The sequence below is a fragment of the Centruroides sculpturatus genome, unplaced genomic scaffold (genome assembly GCF_000671375.1).
Source record: "Centruroides sculpturatus isolate CEXI.00-Female unplaced genomic scaffold, Cexi_2.0 scaffold591, whole genome shotgun sequence".
NCBI lineage: Eukaryota > Metazoa > Arthropoda > Arachnida > Scorpiones > Buthidae > Centruroides > Centruroides sculpturatus.
Window position 1 is genome coordinate 25,828 of NW_019384920.1, and position 25,269 is coordinate 51,096.

The following is a 25,269-nucleotide window of genomic DNA, read 5'->3' on the forward strand; positions in this document are numbered from 1 at the left end:
TTTATATTCGAATGGGTAGTTTGTCAGGATTAATGGTATGCTATTGATTAATTAATTGATATATCTGTCCTGATATATAACAATTTTCAATGTTGACATGAAATTTCTTTTAAGTATTTCAGTGGCACCAAAACTTGTCATTTGGAAGGCCCTATTGTGCTTTAAAAAATGTTTAGTGTTAGGATGAGTCCCATTTAATAGTGATAGAAAAAGTTCGGGACAAGTACAACATTCAGTTTAACTTTGCCAGAAGAGCAGCAAATCCCCTGTGATTCATTCTTCCATTCAGAGCACTGCAATACCCACATACTTTATCTATAGACCCAATATTAGCTGCTGACGAACAGTCTAAGAGAGTCATAAATGAAAGCACTTCAGAGTTTTTTGTGCCAAGGATTTGTTGTTTTTGAGTAGGCATAACCTTCACTCACACAAATAAATTAAATTCATGCACATCACGAACACAATATGTAACAATTCCAAAACCCACCATATGTATGTACTGTACACATACTGCCATCTAGCATGATGACGTCACATTTTTAATGTCTTGAAGATTTTGCTAATTAACTAATTATAATTTAATGTCAGTTCGTCAAATATAGTAGTAAACTTCAATAATACACTTTTCTTATAGATAAATGCCTTGACAGGAAGTACTAATTCATGTGTCACCATCTAGTGAAGAGAGAGACAAATAGACAGACAAGAAATTTATTGGTTTTATTTAATTAATAAAACTGTAGGTTTGATTAGTGGTAAACATTCCATAAATCATAAAGATGCTACAGTTAAAATTTGGTAATGATTGGTTCAGTAGTTTTTGCAGTTAGTTGGAACAAATGAAAAATATGTTGTCTCTTTAAATAGCAGTATAGATTATAATTAATTTTAAAAAACTATAATTTAGGTAAGAGATGGTGCCTAACGTACCTCTAGTACCAAATTACTTAGTATCTAATCATTAATAATAGTGGATTTATAGCTTGATTGTTTAAGGTGATTGTCTGGTTGAGTATTTTTCTATTGAATAATGTTTATCTTTTTTATCGTAGTAACTCCACTTTTATTTAGCCAATCCACAAATATATAAATATATTTGTTATCTAATAAAAATTAGTTATGAAATTATACTAGTTTTCATATACCAATATCATATGTACTAATAAAATGTTTTAATAGTATCTATTGGTTTGATCATTCCAATAAAAACAAACAGAATATCAATGAAAATTGTTGTTGTATTTTTTTTTAATGGGTCTTCATAAAAGTAATGTGATATCTTTATAACTAAAGTTATAAAGTTAAAAATGTAAAAATTAAACAAGTTGATATATTTTACTGAAAATAGAGCACAATATATTAAATGATATCATAACTTAATCAACAAACACAATTCTTTTAACTATCTTAAAATTAAGGAAAATGGAAATGTAGAAGAAATAGGGAAGGATAAGGAAAAGAATAGAAATACCTGGGGTTTTCGTAGCGACGTGCTCTTGGGTAGGACACAACTTTGGATCTCCCTCTTATTTGTGACCCTTTTCTTATCGTAGACCTTTTGTCTATTTTTTCTTTACTTCATCGTCTTTTCTCAAGGTTTTCTGTCCGTAGTCTTTTTCTCTTTTATCCTTCGGCAACTCGCAGTCTCTGATTGTCCTTCTTGAGTTCTGGAGCAAACAAATAATTTTTATTTCATTTGACCATGTTGTACTCTATTTTCAGTAAATATATCAGTCTTGTTTAATTTTTATATTTTTTTGAAAAAGTTCCAAATGATTTGGAAAACAACAAATTCATTAAATCCCTATTTAATATAATCTTTTGACTATTTAAAAAATTTTCTTTTATAAAATTTATTATTATTAATTTTTTAATATATTAATTGTGTATAATTTTGTATGTATTCTTTAGACAAGAGAGCATTCTTTCTTGTTTCGACTTCTGATCAGCATGCAATTTATGAATTTGCTGCTGCTTCTGTAAGTGAAAGAAGGATGTAAGTAAAACATTTTTTAAAAGTTTCTTAATGTTTATATATACATTCTGTAAAAAAGTTGTATAATGTTCCATATTTTGTCAAAGTTTGTAATTTTGTAATAAGGTATAATTTATTTTAAAAATTATAATAAAAACAAATTTTATTCTGTTTAGTTCTATAAAATTAATCTTAGATATTTTAAAATATTTTAATCTGCTTAATTATCTGTTGTTAACTGAATAATAATTTAGGAAGATCATTAAATTATATTTGATATCATTACATTTGTGATGAGTTACATTCATAATATGAATGTAACATAGTTACATTCATAATATGATAACATAGTTACATTCATATATGAGTTACATTCATAATATGAATGTAACTCATCACAATTTAGTATTATTAATTGTAATTATATTAAATTGTAATTGCTATATTTGTATTTTTAATTAATTTGTGGCAAATTTTCAGTAAAAATGCTTCGGTTATAATTGTTATAAAATATCTTACTCAAGTATCATTGTATTATTTATTTAAAAATTAATTTTATAATTTTAACAGTAAAAAATTTTTACTTATTCTTAAAAAATTTACTTTCAAATAAATTTTTGTATTTCTTTAGATGGTTAAGACATATCACAGAGGCAATTGACATGTCCAAGTCATCAATTAATCAAACACATCTTCCAGATTATACATCACCTCAGATAAATAAATTAGCATGTCCAGAAAGTAGTTTGGAAGATATAGAAACAAATACAAATACAGAGTAAGTTATTGTTGCAATGACTATTTTAATAAAAATTGAATGAATATTATGAAATAAAATATAATCTCTAAAATTAAAATTATAACTCAAAGTTTTGCCATTTTACAAGTTTGTTTAATAAAATAAGCTGTTATTTCTAGGAGTAAGTTTGGAAATCAAAAATTCTTTTTGGATTTCCTTGACTTCAACTTCAGAGAGAATTCAAAATTAACTTCAAAGAAAAACTTCTTTGAAGTTAATTTTGGCCTTTTTATTTTTTAAAGTTTGTTCTCACTTGTTTTTACTTCCTTTCAAATTGTTCATTTTGAATTCTGTCTGAAACTGAAACCAAGTAATTTCAGAAATATTAATGTTTTCAATAAATTTTAATTTTTAAAATTAAGATGTACATTATTTATTAGCTTATAATAAAATTTATTTGTGATGTAACTTTATACTGAGAAAAAATAAGTTAGCTTTATTAGTTNGCCACAGCACTGGCGAAAATTTAAATTTGCCGACTGGAATTCTTTCGGATGATTGACTTTCGGAAAATCGACGCTCTACTGTATTTTTATAGTATTTCATAATTAAATTTATCAAGACATAGTGCTCAATGCCTATCTTTAGGCCAAATTACTTGACATTTATTTATTAATAGTATCCAAAAGTAATCTAGAAATTTTGTTTGACAGTACTACTTATTAACTTATAAATGTAAAAATGATACAATATAAAACAATGCATATTAATTTCAAAGATATTTCTTTTAATATGTTAAAAAAAGAAAATATAAAACATATTAAAGTTTAAAAATTGTATTTTCCTTAATTGAATATTAATGAAATGCGTAGTGAGAGTATGGTCAATGTTCTTGATCAGAAGTTTGGAACTTTGACCAATTGACACTTTAAAAATTTCTTGTTTTTAACATTAGTTATTAAATCACTAATAATTAAATGTAGCATGAGACTTTATATAGATTTTATAGATCAGATAAATTTAAGAACACTGTCTATCATCATTAATAAACTTTAATAAGTAGAACACAAATACAAAAAATATTTTTAAAAATTTATTACAAATTCATTTTCTTTTTACCTGAAGAAAACATTCAACAAATGTCAAAAGTACATGTATAATTTTTATATTTTTTAGGCTGCAATTTGAAAAAATTATAGACCTATAAAATACCTACTGTCATCCATCTGTTTGTCTTCCCCTAATCTCAAGAATAGAGTTAGATAGATGAAAGATGAGACCAGATATAGAAATCTTAGGAGTATGAGGCCCCGATTAACTATATACAAACTTATGATGAAAATCAGAAGTCATGTTATTTCAGTTCAAACATTTCCCTGATAGGTGTTAGATAGATGATCAGCACAACTCTAATTTGAAAGGAAAAGTATGATGTACAAGAGCAAGCCACTACTATTGGTAATTTGAGGTAGAGAGCATATATTTTAAATTAAATAAATTAAAAATATGATTAAAAATTGCAGCCTAGCATTGTGACAATTCACAATAAATAATTGTTCATTGCATTTGTGTTCTACTTATTAAAGTTTATTAACATTGATAGACAGTGCTCTTAAATTTTAACTATTAAGAATTACTTAGTATGAGAAAATAATTATTTCTCTCATAGTTTATAGATTTTGTTATAAGTTATAATACATTTATACATTTACTAGCTGACCCCACCACACGTTGTTGTGGCTCAAAATGTATCTATTATAAATGTATAACACTTCCCCTGTGGGAGGGGGAATTTTTTGAAAAATCCCTTCTTAGTGTACATTCTCTTGACATACCCTATTAAAACGCAAAAAACCGCATCTAAAATAGTATAAATAGAAGCAGAGTTCTTCACGGTAAGCCTTAATCCTGTCCATCTCCCCCAGTGGGGGGAATTTCGACATGTATATTATTTAAAAACATGTGCATTCTTTGTGTCAAAATTTCAAAGGAATCGGTAGGAACAAACAAACATTACACTTTTATTTATATAGATAGATAGATGATGATCTGCTTTAGTTTATTCTCACAGAAAAGCATAATGCTTCACAGAAAAGCAAACTTAGGTTGTTGTACTCGTAGTGCCATCTGTTGGACATAAAAGCCTTAATCCTAGATGATATCTTTTAATTTATATGAATGTTTAACGGAATAATATACAGCTATGTCCACCCTGAAGTTCCATTCTAAATATTGGTGAAAGAACTTTTGAAATTGGATGAGTAGTTTTGGAGATTACCCCTACATACAAACTCTTTATAATATTAATATAGATTATAATTGTAATTTGAGACTTTCAACAAGGAACCAAAGATTGTTACTGTGTTGCTGGTCATATGAGTGAACTTTAAAGACAGAAATACTGACAATACATTTTTAATATTTGAATTATATATTTGATAAGCTTGTTTATGACTTAACAGAACATTAATCATAGATTTCAAGTTGTATTTGTAATATGGTAAAGTAAAATCTCAATTTTTATTTAAAATTCCAATATTATCTACCTTTTAAAATCCAGATATTATCCTTATTAATTGTGAAATAAAGAAAAATTAACCCCTTATAAATTATCATTACCATAAATATATAATAATACCTTTAATATTTAATATCTTACCATATATATATATATATATATAATAACACCAATTGGAATGTTCATTATGCTGCACATAACAAGATTAATGATATAAACTTGAGCTGATATGTTAAAAATTATATAATTTAATTCAATATGCTTATATTGAAAAGTAAAAATTATTTTATTGGTGTGTTTTTTGAAAAAATGAAACAAATTAAAATAAAATATTAATTTTAGCAATACTGCAGATTGATTATTGGATGTCCTGTACTTATTTAACCCTAAATACAAATAGAATTTGAAAATACAAAGAATCCAATTAAAACTATTAATAGAAAATATCAGAACCTAGATAAGAATTGAATCCAAATCCTTCATAGCAATTGTAAATTCCTTATCCATAATCATTTTCAATACAGTAGAATCCAGATTATCTGATCCAAATGTGCTCAATAGTTTTGTGAGATTAACAAAAATGTCGATTATTCAACATTTTGCTAATCTCCTGTTGTTGGAAATAGTGAGTTAGAAGTGGAACAAATTGTAAATTTAATAGAAGACCAGTGTATAAAATCAATTCTTTCAATTGAATAATTATTTTCTCTTTCAATTGTCATGCTTCTCAAACAATTAAATTACATTAAGGAAAAAAAAAATACAATAAAACTACGAAATTTACACAAACATAAATCGTTAGCACATGCAATATATGATGTATTAACAAACAATAAATATGTATGTGCAATATAACACTGTAAATGTTATATTGCACATACATGAAAATGTTGGATAAAGTTAGGTAACCAAAAGTCAGATTATCAAAACTCATTGTACTGCAAGTTATACTAGCCAAGAAAACTCATACTTAATTTTACTTTTTAACTTTTCATATTTGTTTTTATAATATAACTGATAATCACATTGAAATGCATTATAGAAAACTAGATTTTTCTATTAATTAACTAAAAAAGTTATTTCTTTTAATTTGTTTCTAGTGAAATTATGAAGTTTCTTTTAAGTTTTAAAAATATAATGAATTATAACATTAAATTAAATTTTACTTCTAAAAGTTTATTATAAATGAAATTTCTTAAGATATTTTTACTTTTCTTTTTATTTATTTTGTAATTTTTCTAATAGATTGTGAATGAAATGGATGGTAACAAAAATGTTAAGGAGCTTTTGTTATCTGCCATATATCAATGTAAGAATATCTTACATAAATAATAATATCTGTAAATTAAAGTAATTGACAAATTAAATGAATTTATATAAATAAGTTCTTTTGTTGCAATCTATTTTAATTTTGAATACTTTTTTTATGCAGCAAACCAGCTTTCCGTTCTTCTCAATAATACCCTACAAGTTACCGAAGAAGATACCATAAGTGCATCTAGTCCAGAAGGTATGTATTATTATAATTACTATTGCTTTCAAAAATACAAAAATAAATAATAATAATAATAATAATACTGTGCTTTTTCCATGTGAAACTTTAGTTTTAAATTTATATAAAATATTTAGGGATGTCTCAAGCAAGAACAAGAAAAAAAATGGGTATGCATGGGATGTGTCCTGAAAAATTACTATCCATATCAATGGCTTTAAATAAATGTTTAACAGAATTACTGGTAAGAAAGTACATTAATCCTTTTAATATTTTATGATAATTTAATCTGCATAAAGCAAAAACTATATCAGTAATTAATATTACATTGAAAGCTTAACTTTTTAAATCAGTATTTTAAGAATTTAATTTTAATGGTCTAATTAAAACTTTTTTATTAGATCATTTTTTATGTAGTATTTTATAATTTCGATAATAAATCAAAAAATATATAGTTAATGTATTAAATTTCAATAATAGTTAATCTGTGTGTGAGAATTATCAAGTTTTGGATACACTTTGTACTGTACTGTAATTAAAAGATAAATTTTTAATGTAAATTAAATATATTTTGTTCTTTAAAATTTCATATTTTATACTGTAATATTTGAGAAAGGGTTTTTTCATTAGCTGATTAAGGCAAACGTAGTATTTTATAATTTCGATAATAAATCAAAAAATATATAGTTAATGTATTAAATTTCAATAATAGTTAATCTGTGTGTGAGAATTATCAAGTTTTGGATACACTTTGTACTGTACTGTAATTAAAAGATAAATTTTTAATGTAAATTAAATATATTTTGTTCTTTAAAATTTCATATTTTATACTGTAATATTTGAGAAAGGGTTTTTTCATTAGCTGATTAAGGCAAACACCAGTGGCATGCCATGACATTTGGTGATAGGGAAGCTGAGTTTCTGTAAGAAGCTGACTTCCAGGGGCAATCAGTTAATTGTGTGTCAATGATGCTCTAGGGTCCATTCGTACGTGTGTGGTGGCGGAGGAGACAAAGACGACAAGTATCTGACAAAACCTATGTACAATATATTTTGCTTTACGATAATCAGCTGTTCGGACATCCTGGGCATCGATGTGGTTCTTTGATCGTCGATTGAAGGTGGCCCCGGGACAGTGGCATTGACAAGTCTGTAAGGCACAGGGAGACTTCGTCTGTTGGCGTCGGAGACATGGTCTAAGTCCTAAGTGGCACGGGTTACAGGTTGGCACAATAGACGAGAAACTGCTTTTTTTGCGTGCTGACACACAGCGTTTTGGTTATTCGGAACGATAACCAAGTGCGAGGTGTCCTCGATTGTCAGGGATTATATTAATCTCCATTCTTTCTTTCATCCATTTTGATTGGTCATTCTCCCTCAATCATGCTTCCCAAGTGGCTGGTTCCTTGTTGCTAAGTGTAACAAGACTCCTACCTGGAGCGCAAGAAAGGTCAAAATCAAAGATGAATTCGATCTTCCACCGATCATAAGACGACTTCCTTTTGCGATTTATAATTTCTGCATCTCAGTTTGATATAAACAATGGGTGTTTGACTACAGATGATTTTTTCGTGTTTTTTTAACTAATAAATTTTTCTCTAATTTAATTGTTTTTTCAAGCCTTTTGTTATGGTTCGGACCTGTCCAGAACCTCACATTTCCATAAAAATTTTAAACACTACTGGAAATGACAAAAATAAACAATTTATGTATTTTAGTTCTAAAATACAAATAATACATGCTTAATACAAATTGCTATGATACAAACAATGATAGAAAAACTTGTTTTTTAATGTTTTATAAACAAACTCTATTTGGTGATTTTTTTCCGCAAAGTAATTAATTACTTCATCATAAAAGTCACTGGTCGTCAACTCCATCAATGTATTTGAAAGCTCTTTTTCTATTGAAAGCAATGCTAGCGATGACAATTTTTCCTCCGACCAAGTGTTCCTGTGGTTGAAAAACTGTGCTCAACAGACGCACTGGTAGATGGTACCATAAAAATTAATTATATTAAATCATATACAGTACAGTAGAACCTCGAAAACTCGGCTCTCGATAACCCGGCACTCCGGATAACTTGGCCACACCCTGGCAGGGCAAAAAAATCCTTAGTTAATTAATTTTCATTATAGACAGCTTTATAAAAGTATAAAAGCTCTCATAAAGTATTTTTCTGAGGTCTGTCTTATCAGGTAAATTACTGTACACAGTGTATTCATGAATTTTCATTTTCATGTAGTAAAGGCTCTATGCCTTCATAAAGGACGTACTTTTCCTTTGTTTAAGGGTATTTGGGCAGTTTATTTTCTGTTATATTCTCAAGTAAACAATACATACAAGTAGAGTACAGTATTTTTGAGGAAACACTCATACTTATGTTTTTTAACCGCATTCCCAATAACCCGGCATTTTCACAAACTCGGCCACCCTTCGGTCCACATTAGGCTGAGTTTTCGAGGTTCTACTGTAGTACCTCAGGATACAAAATTAATCCGTTCCTAAACTGAGATCATATCATGAAAATGTCGTAAGGTGAATCATTTTCCTCCATATGATTACATGTAAAACCAAATAATCCATTCCAACACGAAAAACACACTCAAATTAAAGCTAAGTAGTACATTGAAAAAAAAAAACTTTAGTAAGGAAAACACTGAAAAATGTGTTTTGTATATAAGACTCACCAAATAAACCATATCCAGTTTATAAGCAAATAGAAAAATTCTTTCTACGAACTTTCTACGTTTGTAGAAAGAATTTTTCTGTTTGCTTATGAACTGGATATGGTTTATTTGGTGAGTCTTATATAATTAATGTGTTTTGTAGTTGTAAATGTATAAATAACCATAATAGAATAATAATTGATAAAAAAATGTAGTTTTATTTGCACTTTACCTTTGAGGGTAGACGACAGTGGAGTGTAAACTGGTGGCGGAGGAGAGGGAGAAGGGAAATGATACTAAAACTTAACTTACATAATATTATGTAACAATAACTTAAAAATAACTTTACACTAATTTTTTTATCTTTTCTGTTTTATATATTTTTTAAAATTTTTTATTCACTGCTTTTTGTTTTCTTTCCTTCATTTCCACTAGCACTTTCACTGGATAGCAGTCACTTGGTAAAATATTTATCCAAAGAGATTTGGCTTTGCCTACTTTTTAAAATGTTTCTAAAATGACTTAGGCAAATGTCATTAAACTGAGCAGCAATACGGCCAGTGTGAACCTTTTTTTGGGATGTTTCTTTTCAATAAAATCAGTCACTTTCTGATAATATCTCAAGATTTCCTTTATCGAGTGATATCCTTCCACGACAAAGCAAACATGCGGATTGAGATTGATGAACAGAAGGAACACATGATCATGGTGGTGGTGCTGCAAACTAATGTAACATCATATGGTGAGTTTTTGTTCAGATCATGGAGCAAAAATATGTTCAAATTTCATGTTGTATCCTGAAAATTTTGTATACTGAAGCGTTCGTATCCTGACGTACTACTGTAATTCTTTTAGTACATCTTTGTTCGGATCTTCATTAATTATAATACTTTTTATGTCTAAGAGTTACTTGTCAATATAGTCTGGACACAAATATAAATATTGCGATTCACTACGTAATTTAGATAAATCAAAAAATTTCCCATAAAATTTACTTAATTTAAAGAATTAAAACTCACTTGGGAAAACTGTTTTTTGTAATATTGAAAATTATTAACATCTAAAAGTGATGAAAATTCTAAAGATTTTATGTCTGAAAATCTGTCAATATAATTATAATTAAAAGAAAATTATAATTAAATATAACTTTGCAAAGAAACATACATAAAAATAACAAAATATTCTTTACTTTTTAAATCTTAAAACAATTCACTTTGTCAAATAGTTCCCTACCAGTGGCTAAGGGATAGAATCATTGGAAGCGTTATGGTGTGTAGCATTTGCCTCCGGCAAATGCTACATACCATAACGCTTTCAATGATTAAAATGATTCCAATGATCCAAATGCTACACACCATAACGCTTCTGTGCTGTGTAAAGCGTGTGCGCCAATGCCAGTAAATTGGCTGCTTTACACCATTCAAATATTTTTGCCCTGGAAGCTGACAATACAGTGCCTACATTGGGAATATGCATACACAAATTAGATTCAAATATACAATAGCGATCTTATTGTTGTTTTTCACAGATATTTCATTATTATTATACTGGATTATATATTTTATTACAGATTTCTATATGAAATCTGTAATAAAATACATAATGCAGTTATAATAAAATATTAATTTTAAGTAATTCGAAGTACATTCAAATATGAAAATAATCATGCAATATGTATTTATATTTTAGAAAATACAAGGAAAATGGCACTTCCACAGCTTCCAATGATGGTATGCCACTGGCAAACACCAACAAAAAAGAAACATGTGCAGTAGACGATAGAAAATGAATTTATTTATGTGTGATAATAATATGCAAAGCATGTAATGCCGAATGTTGTAACTGCCATTTTTCTCTGAATATGTTTTATTGAAGAATTGAATTCTGAACACAGTTATAATTATTTGCTTTTAGTCCTATATTGCAATAAATCTTCTTAATAGCTATATGTAATTTGCTATAAATTTTACAGACTTAACACTCCACAGTTTTCAATTGGAAAGTTCACTGAGATTTTATAAAGCCAAATTGGTTTATTAAAATCTCTGTAAACTTTCCAATTGAAAACTGTGGAGTGTTAAGTCTGTAAAATTTATAGCAAATTACATATAGCTATTAAGAAGATTTATTCTAAACAATGTTTTCTGCTGAAAAAAAACAGTGGCAATAGTGGCACTGTAAGTGGCTATATTTTGAAATTAAATTTATGTGAAGCTATAATGTTTAAAGTACCAAAGTATAAGTGATGTGACTTTGGGCACTTAAACATTACAGCTTATATTTACATCATTTTGATATTCCAGAGAATTTGTAACCTAGTGAGTTTTTTACCATTTTATTGTAAAATTGAAATTAATTTATTCACTAAAAACAGTGTTTTTTGTTTCTCCTGAAAAGTTTTTTTTGGCATTTACAACATTATGGCATTGCACACTTCTTACAGGTTCACATGGATTTCAACTCTAAGGTGGTTTATCCGGCAGTCACCCTAAACCTGATAGTCAGCAGGACAATTACAAAAATATTGCAATTCATACAAAACTGTTGAGAATACTTATTACAAAAAGATCTCCTTATCAATAATCCTTAATACTAACTAAGAAAGTAAAGTTGAAGATAGAGGCAAGAGGTAGGAAAGAGGGCAGATGTGACAGAATAAAAGTACTCAAGTCATAGAATGTATTTCTGTTGTCATGAGGGCCACATGGAAGTTTCTTACATATAATACACACTTCCATCTTTTTCTAGAGTCTTGAAGGTTTTTACTTGTATCCAAATTGCAGGTTACTTATTCAAAACTTGCAGCTGGTCAAGTTGAATGCTGACCTTAGCACACTATCTTTGGCCCAGGAATTTCAAAGTTCCTACTTAAAGTTATGACTTTACCCATATACTTGGGCACCAGACATTGTAACGTCTCTTTTTTTGTCATCCTCTCCCTTCGGTACCAGTTCAAAAGTGTACCCTTTGCCTTGTATGCCTTCAGGTAGCCTTGTATTCATTACGCATTATGGTGATTCTAGGAATTGGCTCTCACTTCCAAGAAAAAATTAAGGAGATTAGAAAGTTCTAGAAGGTAGAAAGAACAAAGAACAGGTGAAAAATGTATGAAGGACAAAACAGACAATATGGATAACAGCCACAATACATTGTTTATTCTTGTTTACTGTTTAATCAAATGATCAAGTGAAAGAACTTAAAAATGGTATGAGGAGTGTGACAACTCTGTGAGTCAGAATTAACAATACTATGAGTCTGTGGTGCAACAAGCAAAGCCATCTCACACTACTTCTATGTTGTTTGATCATCTGGTATAATCAACAATAATAAATCATATACCTTAATATAATACGTTGTAGTTAGCAGATACATATTTATATAATTTTATCATAAAATTTAGAATTCTTCTCCATATTTGAATATTTTTAAGCAAGTTTTTCATTGGATTTTTCTAAATAATTAAATTTAGATTTAAATAAATGTGCAAAATATGTACAGATCTTAAATAAATGATTTTTTATAAGAATTTTTAAAATAAATTAACTGTTTAATTTTTAAATATTTTAAAATTTATTTCAGTCAGTAATTACAGAACATGAGGAAGAAAGGAAGCAATTAAAAACTGAACTAAAAAATTCAAAAGAACAAATTCATCTTTTACACGAAACGCATCGCAATTGTTCGCTGCAGTCTTCTCTGAATACTCAAAACAGATCAAATATTGGAAGTCTTTTTCCCACTACTGAATGTTGCTGTAATATTAATGTTAACCAGTTTCCTACAAATGGTAAGAATTTTAATTAGTTATAATTTATTATGAAAAATACTGATGAAAATATATATTCTATCAACATTCCTTTTGTATCTTGACTATTATTTCTATGAGAGCTTCTATTACTTTTGCTGTTTTTTAATTTGGATCTCCCTCTCCTTTTATTTCTCTATTTCTTTCAGTTGGGATCAACTTCTGCATTTTCTAATCTTCCTTTTCTTTGATTTTCCCTTTCTGTCTTATTAAAAAAATATGGTTTTTCATTTAAATTCTTACTTTTTTATATAAAACTATATAATTGTTTATGAAACAAATATATGTCCGAATTCATTAATTCCTAAACTCTATTCTGCATAATTCATGCCTGCTATCAATTCAGACAGTCTGAAATTGTTTTGAAAATCTTTTTGTAAACCACTTTAATAATAATACTGAATATTTTATTCAACTTTATGTGGTTCATAGCATAATTTGTCATATTTTATAATTTTTTTCTATCCAGTGTAATTAGAAGAAATATTTTTTATTAACCATATTCCACTCCTAAAAATTGGTTGTATGAATGTTACCTCAAACTTCAAATAGTACTGGTTTAAACTATTTCATATATTTTTGAAAAGTACTGTTGATGAAGTAAAGAATTCTTTAAAAACATATCTGTTTTAAGCATTTTTCATAATTTTTAAAGATAAATTAATGCAACAGTTAATTAATTACTTGCAAGTATCTATTATTGTAGAGATTCAATTTTTTGAATTATGGACTTAATAATTATTGTGTTTTAAGTTGGAGAATCTTCTTCTGATTCCTTTTCCATGTCAGCCAACTGCATTGTGAATCTGGCTCATTTAAAATAGGCACGAGTGCAAGTCATGTTACCCACAGTGTACTGAATATTAACTTCTTAACTTCTACAGAAACTGCACTTGTATAACTATCAACACTACTACCATGAAATGCAGTAAAAATTTCTTGCCTCTCAGTCTTAAATGTAATTTCCTGAAGAAGTTTGTTTAAGACAATTAAAAATGTTTGATAATAAAGAAATTTTTACTGTATTTCATGGTTGTAGGGTTATAGTTGTACTACATATTATCTGTCAAACAGTAATAACAATAATAAGTACTATTGTAAGGAACCAAGTCTGAGCTTTATTTTTATTTTACTTTTATTTTGCTTTCATTATATTTTGTTTGGGGCTTATGTTTATTTAAGACGAAGGTTTCCTCACCATTCACCTTAGTAACTTAAAAATAGAAGAAAAACCAACTCACCGACGAAAGAAAAGCGCCGTAGAAAAACTCGCGCACACTTGCGCTTCCCAAGCGGAAAAAGTAAGTCCGCACCGAGAAAAAGGGGGGGGAGACCCCACAACCCAGTTAGGAATCGCTAAACCTTAAAATGATAAAGCATCCCGATAATTGTTAAAAAGAATAATGTAAAAGGTTAGCGAAGTATTGTCGGAAAATAATCTGCCAGATAAACAAGAAAAAGTTAATGTTACAGATAAGTATGTAAATGAGGAGAGTGAGCTCATTCAGAATTGTGACGTCACCTCACACTATAAAGCCTCTAACTCAAGTGAAAACGAACGAGGTGAATTCCTGATAGCAACGAGCTTATAGCAGTGAACGAGAGAGAGGTGTCCGATAGGATTTTGAAGTTATTCGATTTGTGGATCGACGGTTATAGAAAGTCTTGAGAGTTTGAGGAAATAGGTTCCTAGTATATTGAGGTGACGATTAGGATCTTTAATTTATAAGAATTATTGTTTATAAGTTAATTCTTTGATTTTGTCGAATTCCAAAGGGGAATAGAATTAAGTTAGAAATAGATTGATTTGAGTTTGTCGGATTGATTCTTGTTGAGTTCCATTGAATAAATTATTGTTTGATTTTTACTAAATACTGTATAGAATTTATTAATAGAAGTTTAATTAAATATTTGATTTTGTTATTGACAAACTTTGTCATTATTTAATTCGGTGCACGCTTAAAGTCCAGGCCTGGCACACTAACGCGAATCCGCGTAAAGTACCCGTTAGGGAACGGCTATTTCCGGCACACAGTAGTGTCGATAATCGTTGGAAAAGTCGGAAAAATAATATAGTACTTTACACTATTTATGGTTTATTTGCATTATTATTTTGATTAATATTACATGGTGTGTCTAAAGAGTTTGGTGAATGTTAGGATATCTTGAATGCGATAGATGCCACAAGTTTAAGCATGCCATGTGGATATCCAGGGAATGTTCATCACACTAGAAGGCAAGTCCATCTGGACTTGCCTTCTAGTGTGGAATATGGGTGACTGCAAGTGGGCTTCTGTCACAGTCATTCGAGCACAGTCTGTGCTAGAGGTGGCATCAAAGTGCAATGGAACAACAACACAACATGAAGTTATGCATCAAATTGGGGAAAATGGTGATAGAGATGCATGAAATGTTGATCATAGTGATCTTGCATCCATAGACTTGTTCTTCTTTCCTCTCGTCAAAGAGGTAATTAAGGGATCAAAGTTTACTGATGTCTCTGCAATTCAGACCCATGTGACAGCACTTTTTTAAGGCATTTCCCAAACAAAAATTTTTCAATTGTTTCTAAAAGCTTTATGAATGTTATAATAACCTATAGTGAGATCTGTTTCACAGAGCGTATTTTGAAGGCCAATAAAAGTAACTCCTATATATCTTCTGTTTTATTGTTTTTATTCTAATATTCACCAAACTTTTCAGACACATCATGTACTTATCTAACACTAGCAGACTCCGCCACGCATTGTTGTGGCTCAAAATGTATCTATTATAAATGTATAACACTTCCCTCGGGGGAATTTTTCGAAAAATTCCTTCTTAGTGTACATTCTCTTGACGTACCCTATTAAAACCGCATCTAAAATAGTATAATAGAAGCCAAGTTCTTCACGGTAAGCCTTAATCCTGTCCATATCCCCCCATGGGGGGAATTTCGACATGTATATTATATAAAAACACGTGCGTATTCGAATGCAACGTTATGTCAAAATTTCAAAGGAATCGGTAGGAACAAACGAACACTACATTTTTTTTTATATAGATACCGTGTTTCCCTGAAAATAAGACCTAGCATAGGTTTTGCTGAATTGCTAAATATAAGGCCTCCCCTGAAAGTAAGACCTAGCAAAGTTTTTTTATACTCGTAACGGTCATCGACAGATGGTTGAAAGTGGCCTTTGGCTTTTTGAAAGTACAGTCACTGATTGGCCAGCAGACAATCACGCCACACTGCATGATTTGCATAAAACTATGGCATGGGTATCACAGATTTGCATAATGTTACGGCTGGTGATGGCTAATTGGTCGACCGGGAATCACGCCACATCATATTTGCATAGTGCTATGGTTCAATAAGCACTAATTGTTCATCGAGCCCGATGTCGACGCTATAAAAAGGTTAAGTTGAAGCGAGAGTGGGAAGTCACTCCAGCACGGGAACTTCGTAAGTTCACTGCTGAGGCCTGATTGTAAGGCAATCAATGGCTTAGCCTGGTCTTTGGATCGGGCGATGAGGGCTGTTTTTGTGAATGGTCGCTACTTGCTTGGGACTTGTCTCCCATCCATTAGGGGTGCTGTATAGGAGTAGTCGTACCGGATTCCAGATCGGTTTTACCGGTTGAGGCATTCAATAAACTTTATCGACGTCGGTTTTATTTAAGTTTAGTTCGACACGACCGGATATACGTCACTCTCGTCTAAGTTCGACTTGGGAATTTTTTTGGTCAATAATAAATATGAATTCTTCTTCATGGAAAAAATAAGACATCCCCTGAAAATAAGACCTAGCGCATCTTTCAGAGCAAAAATTAATATAAGACACTGTCTTATTTTCGGGGAAACACGGTAGATAGAAGATGATCTGCTTTAGTTCATCTTCACAGAAAAGCATAATGCCTGACAGAAAAGCAAACTTAGGTTGTCGTACTTGTAGCGCCATCTGTTGGACATAAAAGCCTTAATCCTAGATGATATATTTTAATTTATATGAATGTTTAACGGAATAATATACAACCTATGTTCACTCTGAAGTTCCATTCTAAATATTGGTGAAAGAATTTTTGAAATCGGATGAGTAGTTTCGGAGGTTACCCCTACATACAAACTTACAAACATTATCTCTTTATAATAATAGTATAGATATTAAATAAACTTTTTATTAAAGTGTTGCTCTTTTCTCATTATTTAGAACAGTATTGCCACTGTAAAGAAGATAAAGACAGAAAACCAATTAGCGAAGAGAATATTTATATGCAAGGTTTGCCTAGTTCTACAGACGATTCAACGAATACGTCTATAGACCATCCTGTTAATACCAATTCGTGATATCATAAATCGAACAAAAAAATCTGAACGACACAAATTAATTTGAGATGTTAACGATGGGTCTTCCTTCTTTTTAACATCGTAATTGTAATTATTATTATATTCCCATCCAGTAAGGGAATTCATATTGTAAAAAATACATTGTAATATAAATATTTCGTAGTATGTATGATAGTCTAAAAAATTTATTTTTCATTTTTTTTTCAAAGATAGTTTAATAATAGTTCCTATTTGCTAATCTTTAGTATTTTAGTAACTCATGAAACACAGTTATGTAATATATCAATCGTAATTCTGTTCATATCTAATTTATTTGATTTTTTTTATAATTGTATAAATAGACTGTTTATATTTCTGCTTCTAGTCATATTCACAAATTAATTTTCAAATTATTCTATTAAATAATTGCTAAATTGACAAATGTACAAATAGCAAACATGATTGATTATTTTTGAATCAATGATATTGACTAATATCTACATTCTCTACATTTATACAGAACTTTATGCTTTTATTATAGATAAAAATAATTCTTTATTGTTAATACAATAAAGAAATGATAAGGATTTAAAAAATATACCAACCTGAAAATAATTGTATTACCTGAAAGTGTAGTACAAAACTCTGTATGAGATATAAACTTGTTTCTCTATTTTATTGTTTATTTCTTAATTCACATATTTGAATATTTCAATTTTGACTGCACAATTTTAATAGAAGTTATTGAAATTACAAACAACATTAATCTTAAATTTTTATTTATAGGATGATTCAAAAGTCTCCATACAAAACACAAATTACTTGAAAGAATGCATTTATAATGTGTGTGCACATATATCATTAGATATGTTAACAGGAATCTGTCACAAGTGAGAATGCATTCAGTTAGATGATGCCCTCGCAGATCATATTCTGTGACTTATGAGTATCAGCTCTAGCCTTATCTGCAATGTGTGCGAGAGGTTTCAGCATACCCCTCGGCTTGCTAATTGATGTATAAATCAATTAGCAAAATTTTGTGTCCATTTTCTTGTGGCACCCGTGCAGCCACACAGTTTGATTGTACTGTATTTAGAGCTGGCAGTCTTGTAATAAATGAACCATTTTCATATATATGAAGACTTTTGAATCACCCTATGTTATATATATATATCAAATATTCTTTTTTCTTAAGATATTTGTAATTTATACACATGGAGAAGTTTGTTCGCCACTTGTTTCTCATAGTAGAAGCCTTTTTTAAAGTCATGTAGATTATATGCATGCATGATAAAACAAAAAAAAACTATGATTATTATGCAAGAAATCATGTCTAATTTGATAATAAAAATCATTATAATTTGGGTGATAGAATATACCCCATTGTGATGAATGAAATGTTTTCAATCAAGTTTTTTAATATCATATATTATTTTTTTTCTCTTTTTGTTAATGTTGTTAATGCTTTATATTTAATTTTGATATTAATATAAAGCATATTCTTATACAAAATATGTTGTTTGATATATCATTTCTGGGTACTCCAATTGTGATAAGAAAAAAAAAACAAAATATTTTTCCATGTAGTTAGTTATATATAAATTAATTGTTGATGAGAATTCTGGTCGAAAACCTAGTTTTTATTTTCAATTTATTTCAATGATTCCCATGTAAATTCCTTTATTATATATATATATATATACAAATTGTAAATATTCTAAAGCAAAATACTCAGGAGTTGCACTTATTCTTTGGATCTAATATCAGGTATGGAGTTACAACCCTTTGATAAGGAGATTACTGATCATTAAAATCATATATCCAAATATTCCCTAGAGTAATTTACTCTTCTTAATCTATAATATTTTGAAATAATTATCAAAAGAATTAAATTGTACTGAAGGTAGTGCCAAGAAATCAAATTATGAATCATACAATAATTATTAAATGAAGCAAAATATTTATTAAAAAAAAATTAATAAAAATAGTAATAGATAAAAATGTTTCAAAGTATTTTTAATTTCTAAGTCAAATAAAAATTAAAAAAAAATCTTTGAAATATTTTAATTAATTTACACTATTTAAAATTAATGTAAAGAATAAAAAGGAAAAGAATTTTGTTGAAAATACAGAAAAAAGATAAAATAAATATTATTAAAAATTAAAATATTTGAATTAATTTAGTGCTTTTCTTTAATTTTAGTTTCTTTTCTGTAATACAGAGCGAATCCTCTAATAATAGCAACCTCAAAACAACGGCCATTTTTTTCAGGAACTTTTTAAAAACAAAAATGCATGAAAAACATAATAAATGTAAGCAATTAGCATAAATATTTTTGTGTTTGCCTTGATTTATAATTATTAATATACGGTAGTCCTGTAATTTATAGGCATTTTTTAAGATGTTTCTCATAAGTATTAAAATATTACCAGAATAAAAAAAACTGTTAGCGTATCGCCAATAGCTTGGCATCTAGTGATAAATGTTCAGAGCTGGGCCCCAGTGACGTGCCGTCATTGGAAGCGGTGGAAGCGCCGCTTCCCTTGTATTTTCTAAAAAATAAATAAATATTGTGCGATTATTTTCATATAATTAAAATTAATATTTTATTATAACCGCATTATTACAAATTTCTACACTATATGTGAAAAAAACGATAAGATCGCTATTGTATATTCGATTATCAGTGGCGGAATAGAAGCGGTGTATTTTCAGCTTCCAAACAGCCTGATTACACTCATTCGCGGATGCGCTTTACAGAGCACCAACCTCACCCGGTTTAGCTAAGGCCCTTTAGAATAATCCTAAACTTTAATTGAAAACTTTAATTAAAAACTCATGATTTGTTATTAAATAATTGTTGAATATAGTTACAAATATAACTAATCCGGTTATGCCTATGCGGTACCGGAAATGTACGTTTTATATGTACCTAAATAAAAGATTGTGTGTGTGGTTTAGCTAAGGCGCTAGAAGTTTAAAAAAAAATCCATTAAAATATTTGATATTTTTATTCTGCTCCCCAATCTTATATTACTTACGGATTTCAATGTTAAACCAATGATATTACGATTTCGTATGTCCCATCTTTAAGGGAATGCAGAAAAAAACGTGTACAATGTTAAAAAATTAACTGTTACTTTGGTAGCATCATTTACAACTAAATTTAATGAATCGGAGAGATGCATGAGGTATAGAAAAAGCTCTAGAATTTATTTTCCTTAAATTTACGATTTATGTATTGGTTGCCATAAAAATTTGTCTTTCCACTTTTTCCCGAGACTACAAATATTCAAGTACAAAGTAACCGGTTTCAACTTATATCTCTACTTAAGAAGTAGTTAAATAATTAAGAGATTAGGGAATTAGGGACATAAATGAAACCCTGCTGAAAGTGCAGGAATTTTACTTAATTAATTAAAGAGAAGCTTACCGAACCAATCTCTAGCCGAGTATAGTGTGGACTGATTTCTTCGTATTATTAATGTAATAAAGACAGAAATTATTCCAGTTCAACGAGAGTGACCGAAAAGTTGTAAATTTTGGAAATTTCCGTGGATTCTGGTCCTAAAACGAATTAGTTAGAAAACAAATGATGGACAATCTATTAAGTTTAACATATTTAGATTTTTATAGCTGTGGTGAGAAACGTTTAAAATATACAACTACCCTGTCGCGTCCTTTGAGGTATACTAGTGATGCGAGAAAAGAGACATTTGACATTGACCGGTATAGGCACCCTCGGGATTTGGCAGCCCGCGTGCATGCACCTACCAGGACCGTCTCTGATTCCATCAATTAGTCACTCGTAGGGAGCTATTTGACTAAGTGGATTGTTTTAAGATTTTATGTACGTTTCTTTACAAAGCTATATTTAATTATAATTTTCTTTAAAAGTATATTCACAAATTGAAGAATATTTTGTACCAGGTATACTGTACATCCACCACACATTTTATTTCACCAAGTAAATTTTTATTATTTTATTTATAATTTTAGCCCTTGTATCGTGGCTAGCGATTCAGAATGTAATTGTGATATTAAAAATACATTTAGAGAAGTCTACGGTTTTTACTGGCTTATCGAACAAAACTATACGAATGGACCCTAGACATTCGCTGACGCGCAATTAACTGATTGTCCCTGGAAGTCGGCTTCTTACTGAAACACAGCTTCCCTATAATCAAATGTCACGGCACGCCACTGGAGCTGGCAACATTGCCTTGTTTCCCCAGATTAAAGAGAGACTGTGCTGTTCCCGCTGTTTAGATCAGGGAGGAGGAACGAGAATTACAGCCAATACTGGCGCTGCTATTGTTAGTAATATTTGTTCGTTAAGTCGGATATATTGAGCCAGCAAGGATGTAAACGGGAGACGGACGAAACTTCTACACGTCTTTACCCCACGAAGACTACAGACGCACAACACTTACAGGGGGACACACATGTTACATAAGGGACACACATGTTACATAAGGGACACACATGTTACATTAGTAGTAATAACTTAGAGGGTCATTGTCAACTAGAACAAACAAACAGTGCCCTCGTATGTCACACTATACCTGTCAGAGGACCAGGAGATAAACATTTTCACACGTAACAGCCACATTCCTAACAGCTATGTGCCATCATATTGTGGCAGCCATAGGATAGTGCTATAAACAAATGCGTTTCACTGCTCACCTGTAAAATTCCCGATGTCTTCTGTACGTCCGGTTGACTGGCCTTCCTTAATCTCGAGAACAAAGTTAGATAAACGAAAGACGAGACCAGATATGGAAACTTTAGGGGCAGCGGGAGACCCCGACTAACTATATACGAATTTTATGTTATCTCAATTTAAAAATTTTCTCTTAAATAGATGACGGGCACGACTCTATTGTGAAAGGTAAAGTATGATGTACTGTACAGGGACAAGCCACTACTGGTTTGAGGTGGAGAGCGTATATTTAAATTAAATAAATAAAAAAAATGTAGCCCGGCATTGTGACGATGTGACAATAAAAGAATTGCTCGTATAATTTTTACATTGTTTATTATTTATATTACATATATGTAATCAGATGCATTATAATTGTTTTAACTTTTTCTGCCCTGTGCCCTAAGAGGGTCTCTTTTAGCAAGCCCATTATGAGTCCGGCCAGTCCCACAATGGAGCGACCGGGTGGTGAGGAGCGGGGTCCGATTATATCCGGACGGAACACTCGACTGGATTCGATCCCGGGTTCTCCAGACCTTAACCACTCGGCCATCCGGCCTGATGCATTATAATGTCTTATTAAGTTAGTAAAATTGACTGATATTGTCAATGTGACAGGTGAGTTTTAATTAACTTTTTTTCCGTCGATTCCTGTCAATGTAATATCTACCGTTTTGAGAAGACCTGGGGCCGTATTCTGGCCATCGTCTCTCAGAGACCAGAGACGGTGTTTCCGTCACAAGCCGGTCGCTGATTGGCTAATCATTTGTTTACTTCTCGAAAGTCCATTGGGTCTCTCCAAACGCGATTCTGGACAACTTTTTCTCTGGAAGATTCTTTCCTCTTTCAGAGACAAGCGGATAGTTGTCTTTCGTCTTTTGCCTCTATTTCGTTATATCCAATATGGACGACTGGATGCTACTCGCCTTATACAACCGTAATAGGAACATTCTCTATCTCAGAAAAGAATATTTTGAGATAGATAATGCTTATGCGGCTACTTGGGAACGCCATTGACTTCATCTTTTTTTTTTTTTTTTTTTTTTAATGATCCTGCATCAATTTCTGAATTATTGATTATGCTGTTAACCTTATCCGTCTCTAAGTATTTTTCAAAATATTACCGTTCTAATTTCTCCCTAAATACGTACGCTTTTCTAACTTAGGTTAATAAAGTTTTTATTTGTTAATATAATAAATAAATATGAAAATTCAATGTAATGTATAAATATTTCCAAACGTTCGTCAATTACTCGAAAAAAATAAATATTTTAATTACTCATATTGTAACTTTGCCAATTAATGAATAGAACACAATATTGCTATTTTAAATTATATATTTAAATTAAATCGGGCATATTAATAAATAAAAAAATTTCAAATCAAATGTGATTGTTGAATTTAAACATATTAATCAGTCCTTAAATCTAAACATGAACAAAACTACAAAATATTTTCTCACTTATTTTTCTGTTTCTGGACTTGATTTATCTTCGTCTAAACTAGAATTGTCATCAGTTTTGATTTCTTTTAAAGCAGCTAATTCATTTAACATTTGCTTTTTGTAATTCATATTTTTCTTTGTCGTATTGTTTGCTAAAAAGATAATTTTATCACTTAAATTTCATTCGTTTCTTTATTAAGTTACAATGTTGAGATTAAGTTTAAATAAAATATAGCAGAATTAAAACGATTCTCACGAGTTCAATTATATTGTCTATTTAAAATGTATACAATAGTGAAAAGTAGATATATCTCGAATATTAAATAGCCAATTAAGATTAAAAGTGCACAGAGTAGTAAAATAACTTATCGAAATTAATTTACAAAATGTAATTCAAGGTACTGTACAGTACGTAGACTACATATAATATACAAAGCATTGACAAACAAATTGACTACAATGCCGTACAGACAGTAAATATACATGACATTATCAATATAAATATAAATATCAACTCTAACACCGAATAAAACGTAATAATAGTGAATGTAATACTCTGAATAGAAACACTATGGTAATTTTTTGCATATACAGTAATTCAAAGTAAACTGTGACTAAAAGTCAATTTGAAAATAAGCGCATTCCGTTCGTTCTATGAAATTTTCTGCATTGTATCGAGGATGCAGAATATATCTTGTTGCATATTATAATCAAAATCGTAATACCCTATGTGTTTCATCTTATGTAGAAGAGATACGTTTATACTTGGAAATGATTCGTTTTTATTTATATTAAAAGAAGTCGTTTACTATCGAGAGAAGTGAGATCAATACAAGATATAAAATTTATTTTTCTACACCAAAAGCAACTTTTACAAGACATAGGATTTTATTTGTAATGATAACGTCGCGATCTTATAAGCACTTTTTATACGTTTCTGGATTATCTGTTTACTTTGCATATAAAGTATTTTTGTCAACAATATTACTTGTGTATTGAAATTGAGAAAATTAAAGTATTTTGATCATCTTCTTCCAATTCGCCTTCATCCAATACTATTGGATGAAGGTTAGTATAAAAGGTGAAAGGTCGCCTTCCAACTTGCTCTTGTCTGATATTTGTACCGGACGTCAAATGTTTAGCCATTACTCTCGTTTTGGCGCTCTTGCTGAGAGTCTAATGCTTTAGTCATCCCTCTCCCAGTTTTTCAACCTCTATGTGTTCCCAAGAACTCTCAACTCTCCACCTCAGAGTCTGTGAACGTCAGGTAATATGATAGTATTTGTGAGGCCCTGGGCTAGGATGAAAAACATTATTTTAACCATAGATCCAAACAAACACGAATCTTCGCGATTAATTAAAATTAAGGGAACTAAATTATAAAGGAAAAAAGGGAAAATAAAATTATTTTAATATTAAAACTACGCGAAAAAGGGGAGAAAATTAGTAAATTAAATTTTTTATAAGACAAGACGAACAAAAAGGGAATATTAGTTAATTAAGGTACAAAGTCCGTTTAACACCAAAAGAAAGACTGTGTCGAATTATATTAATAAACAATTGTCTTTCTCGGGAACCGATCTGGTTCAATTTCACCTGGTAACAGAGAAAGACCA

General features: G+C 29.9%; 1 protein-coding gene across 1 annotated transcript; it reads left to right on the forward strand.

Moving 5' to 3' along the window:
• Positions 1-6,472: 6,472 nt before the first annotated feature.
• LOC111631845 lies at positions 6,473-19,497 on the forward strand. The gene is made up of 5 exons (XM_023376173.1): positions 6,473-6,544; positions 6,668-6,745; positions 6,865-6,971; positions 12,976-13,183; positions 17,391-19,497. The coding sequence occupies exons 1-5, from the start codon at positions 6,493-6,495 to the stop codon at positions 17,525-17,527; spliced, it is 582 nt and encodes a 193-aa protein (XP_023231941.1). The 5' UTR covers positions 6,473-6,492; the 3' UTR covers positions 17,528-19,497.
• The last annotated feature ends 5,772 nt before the right edge of the window (positions 19,498-25,269 follow it).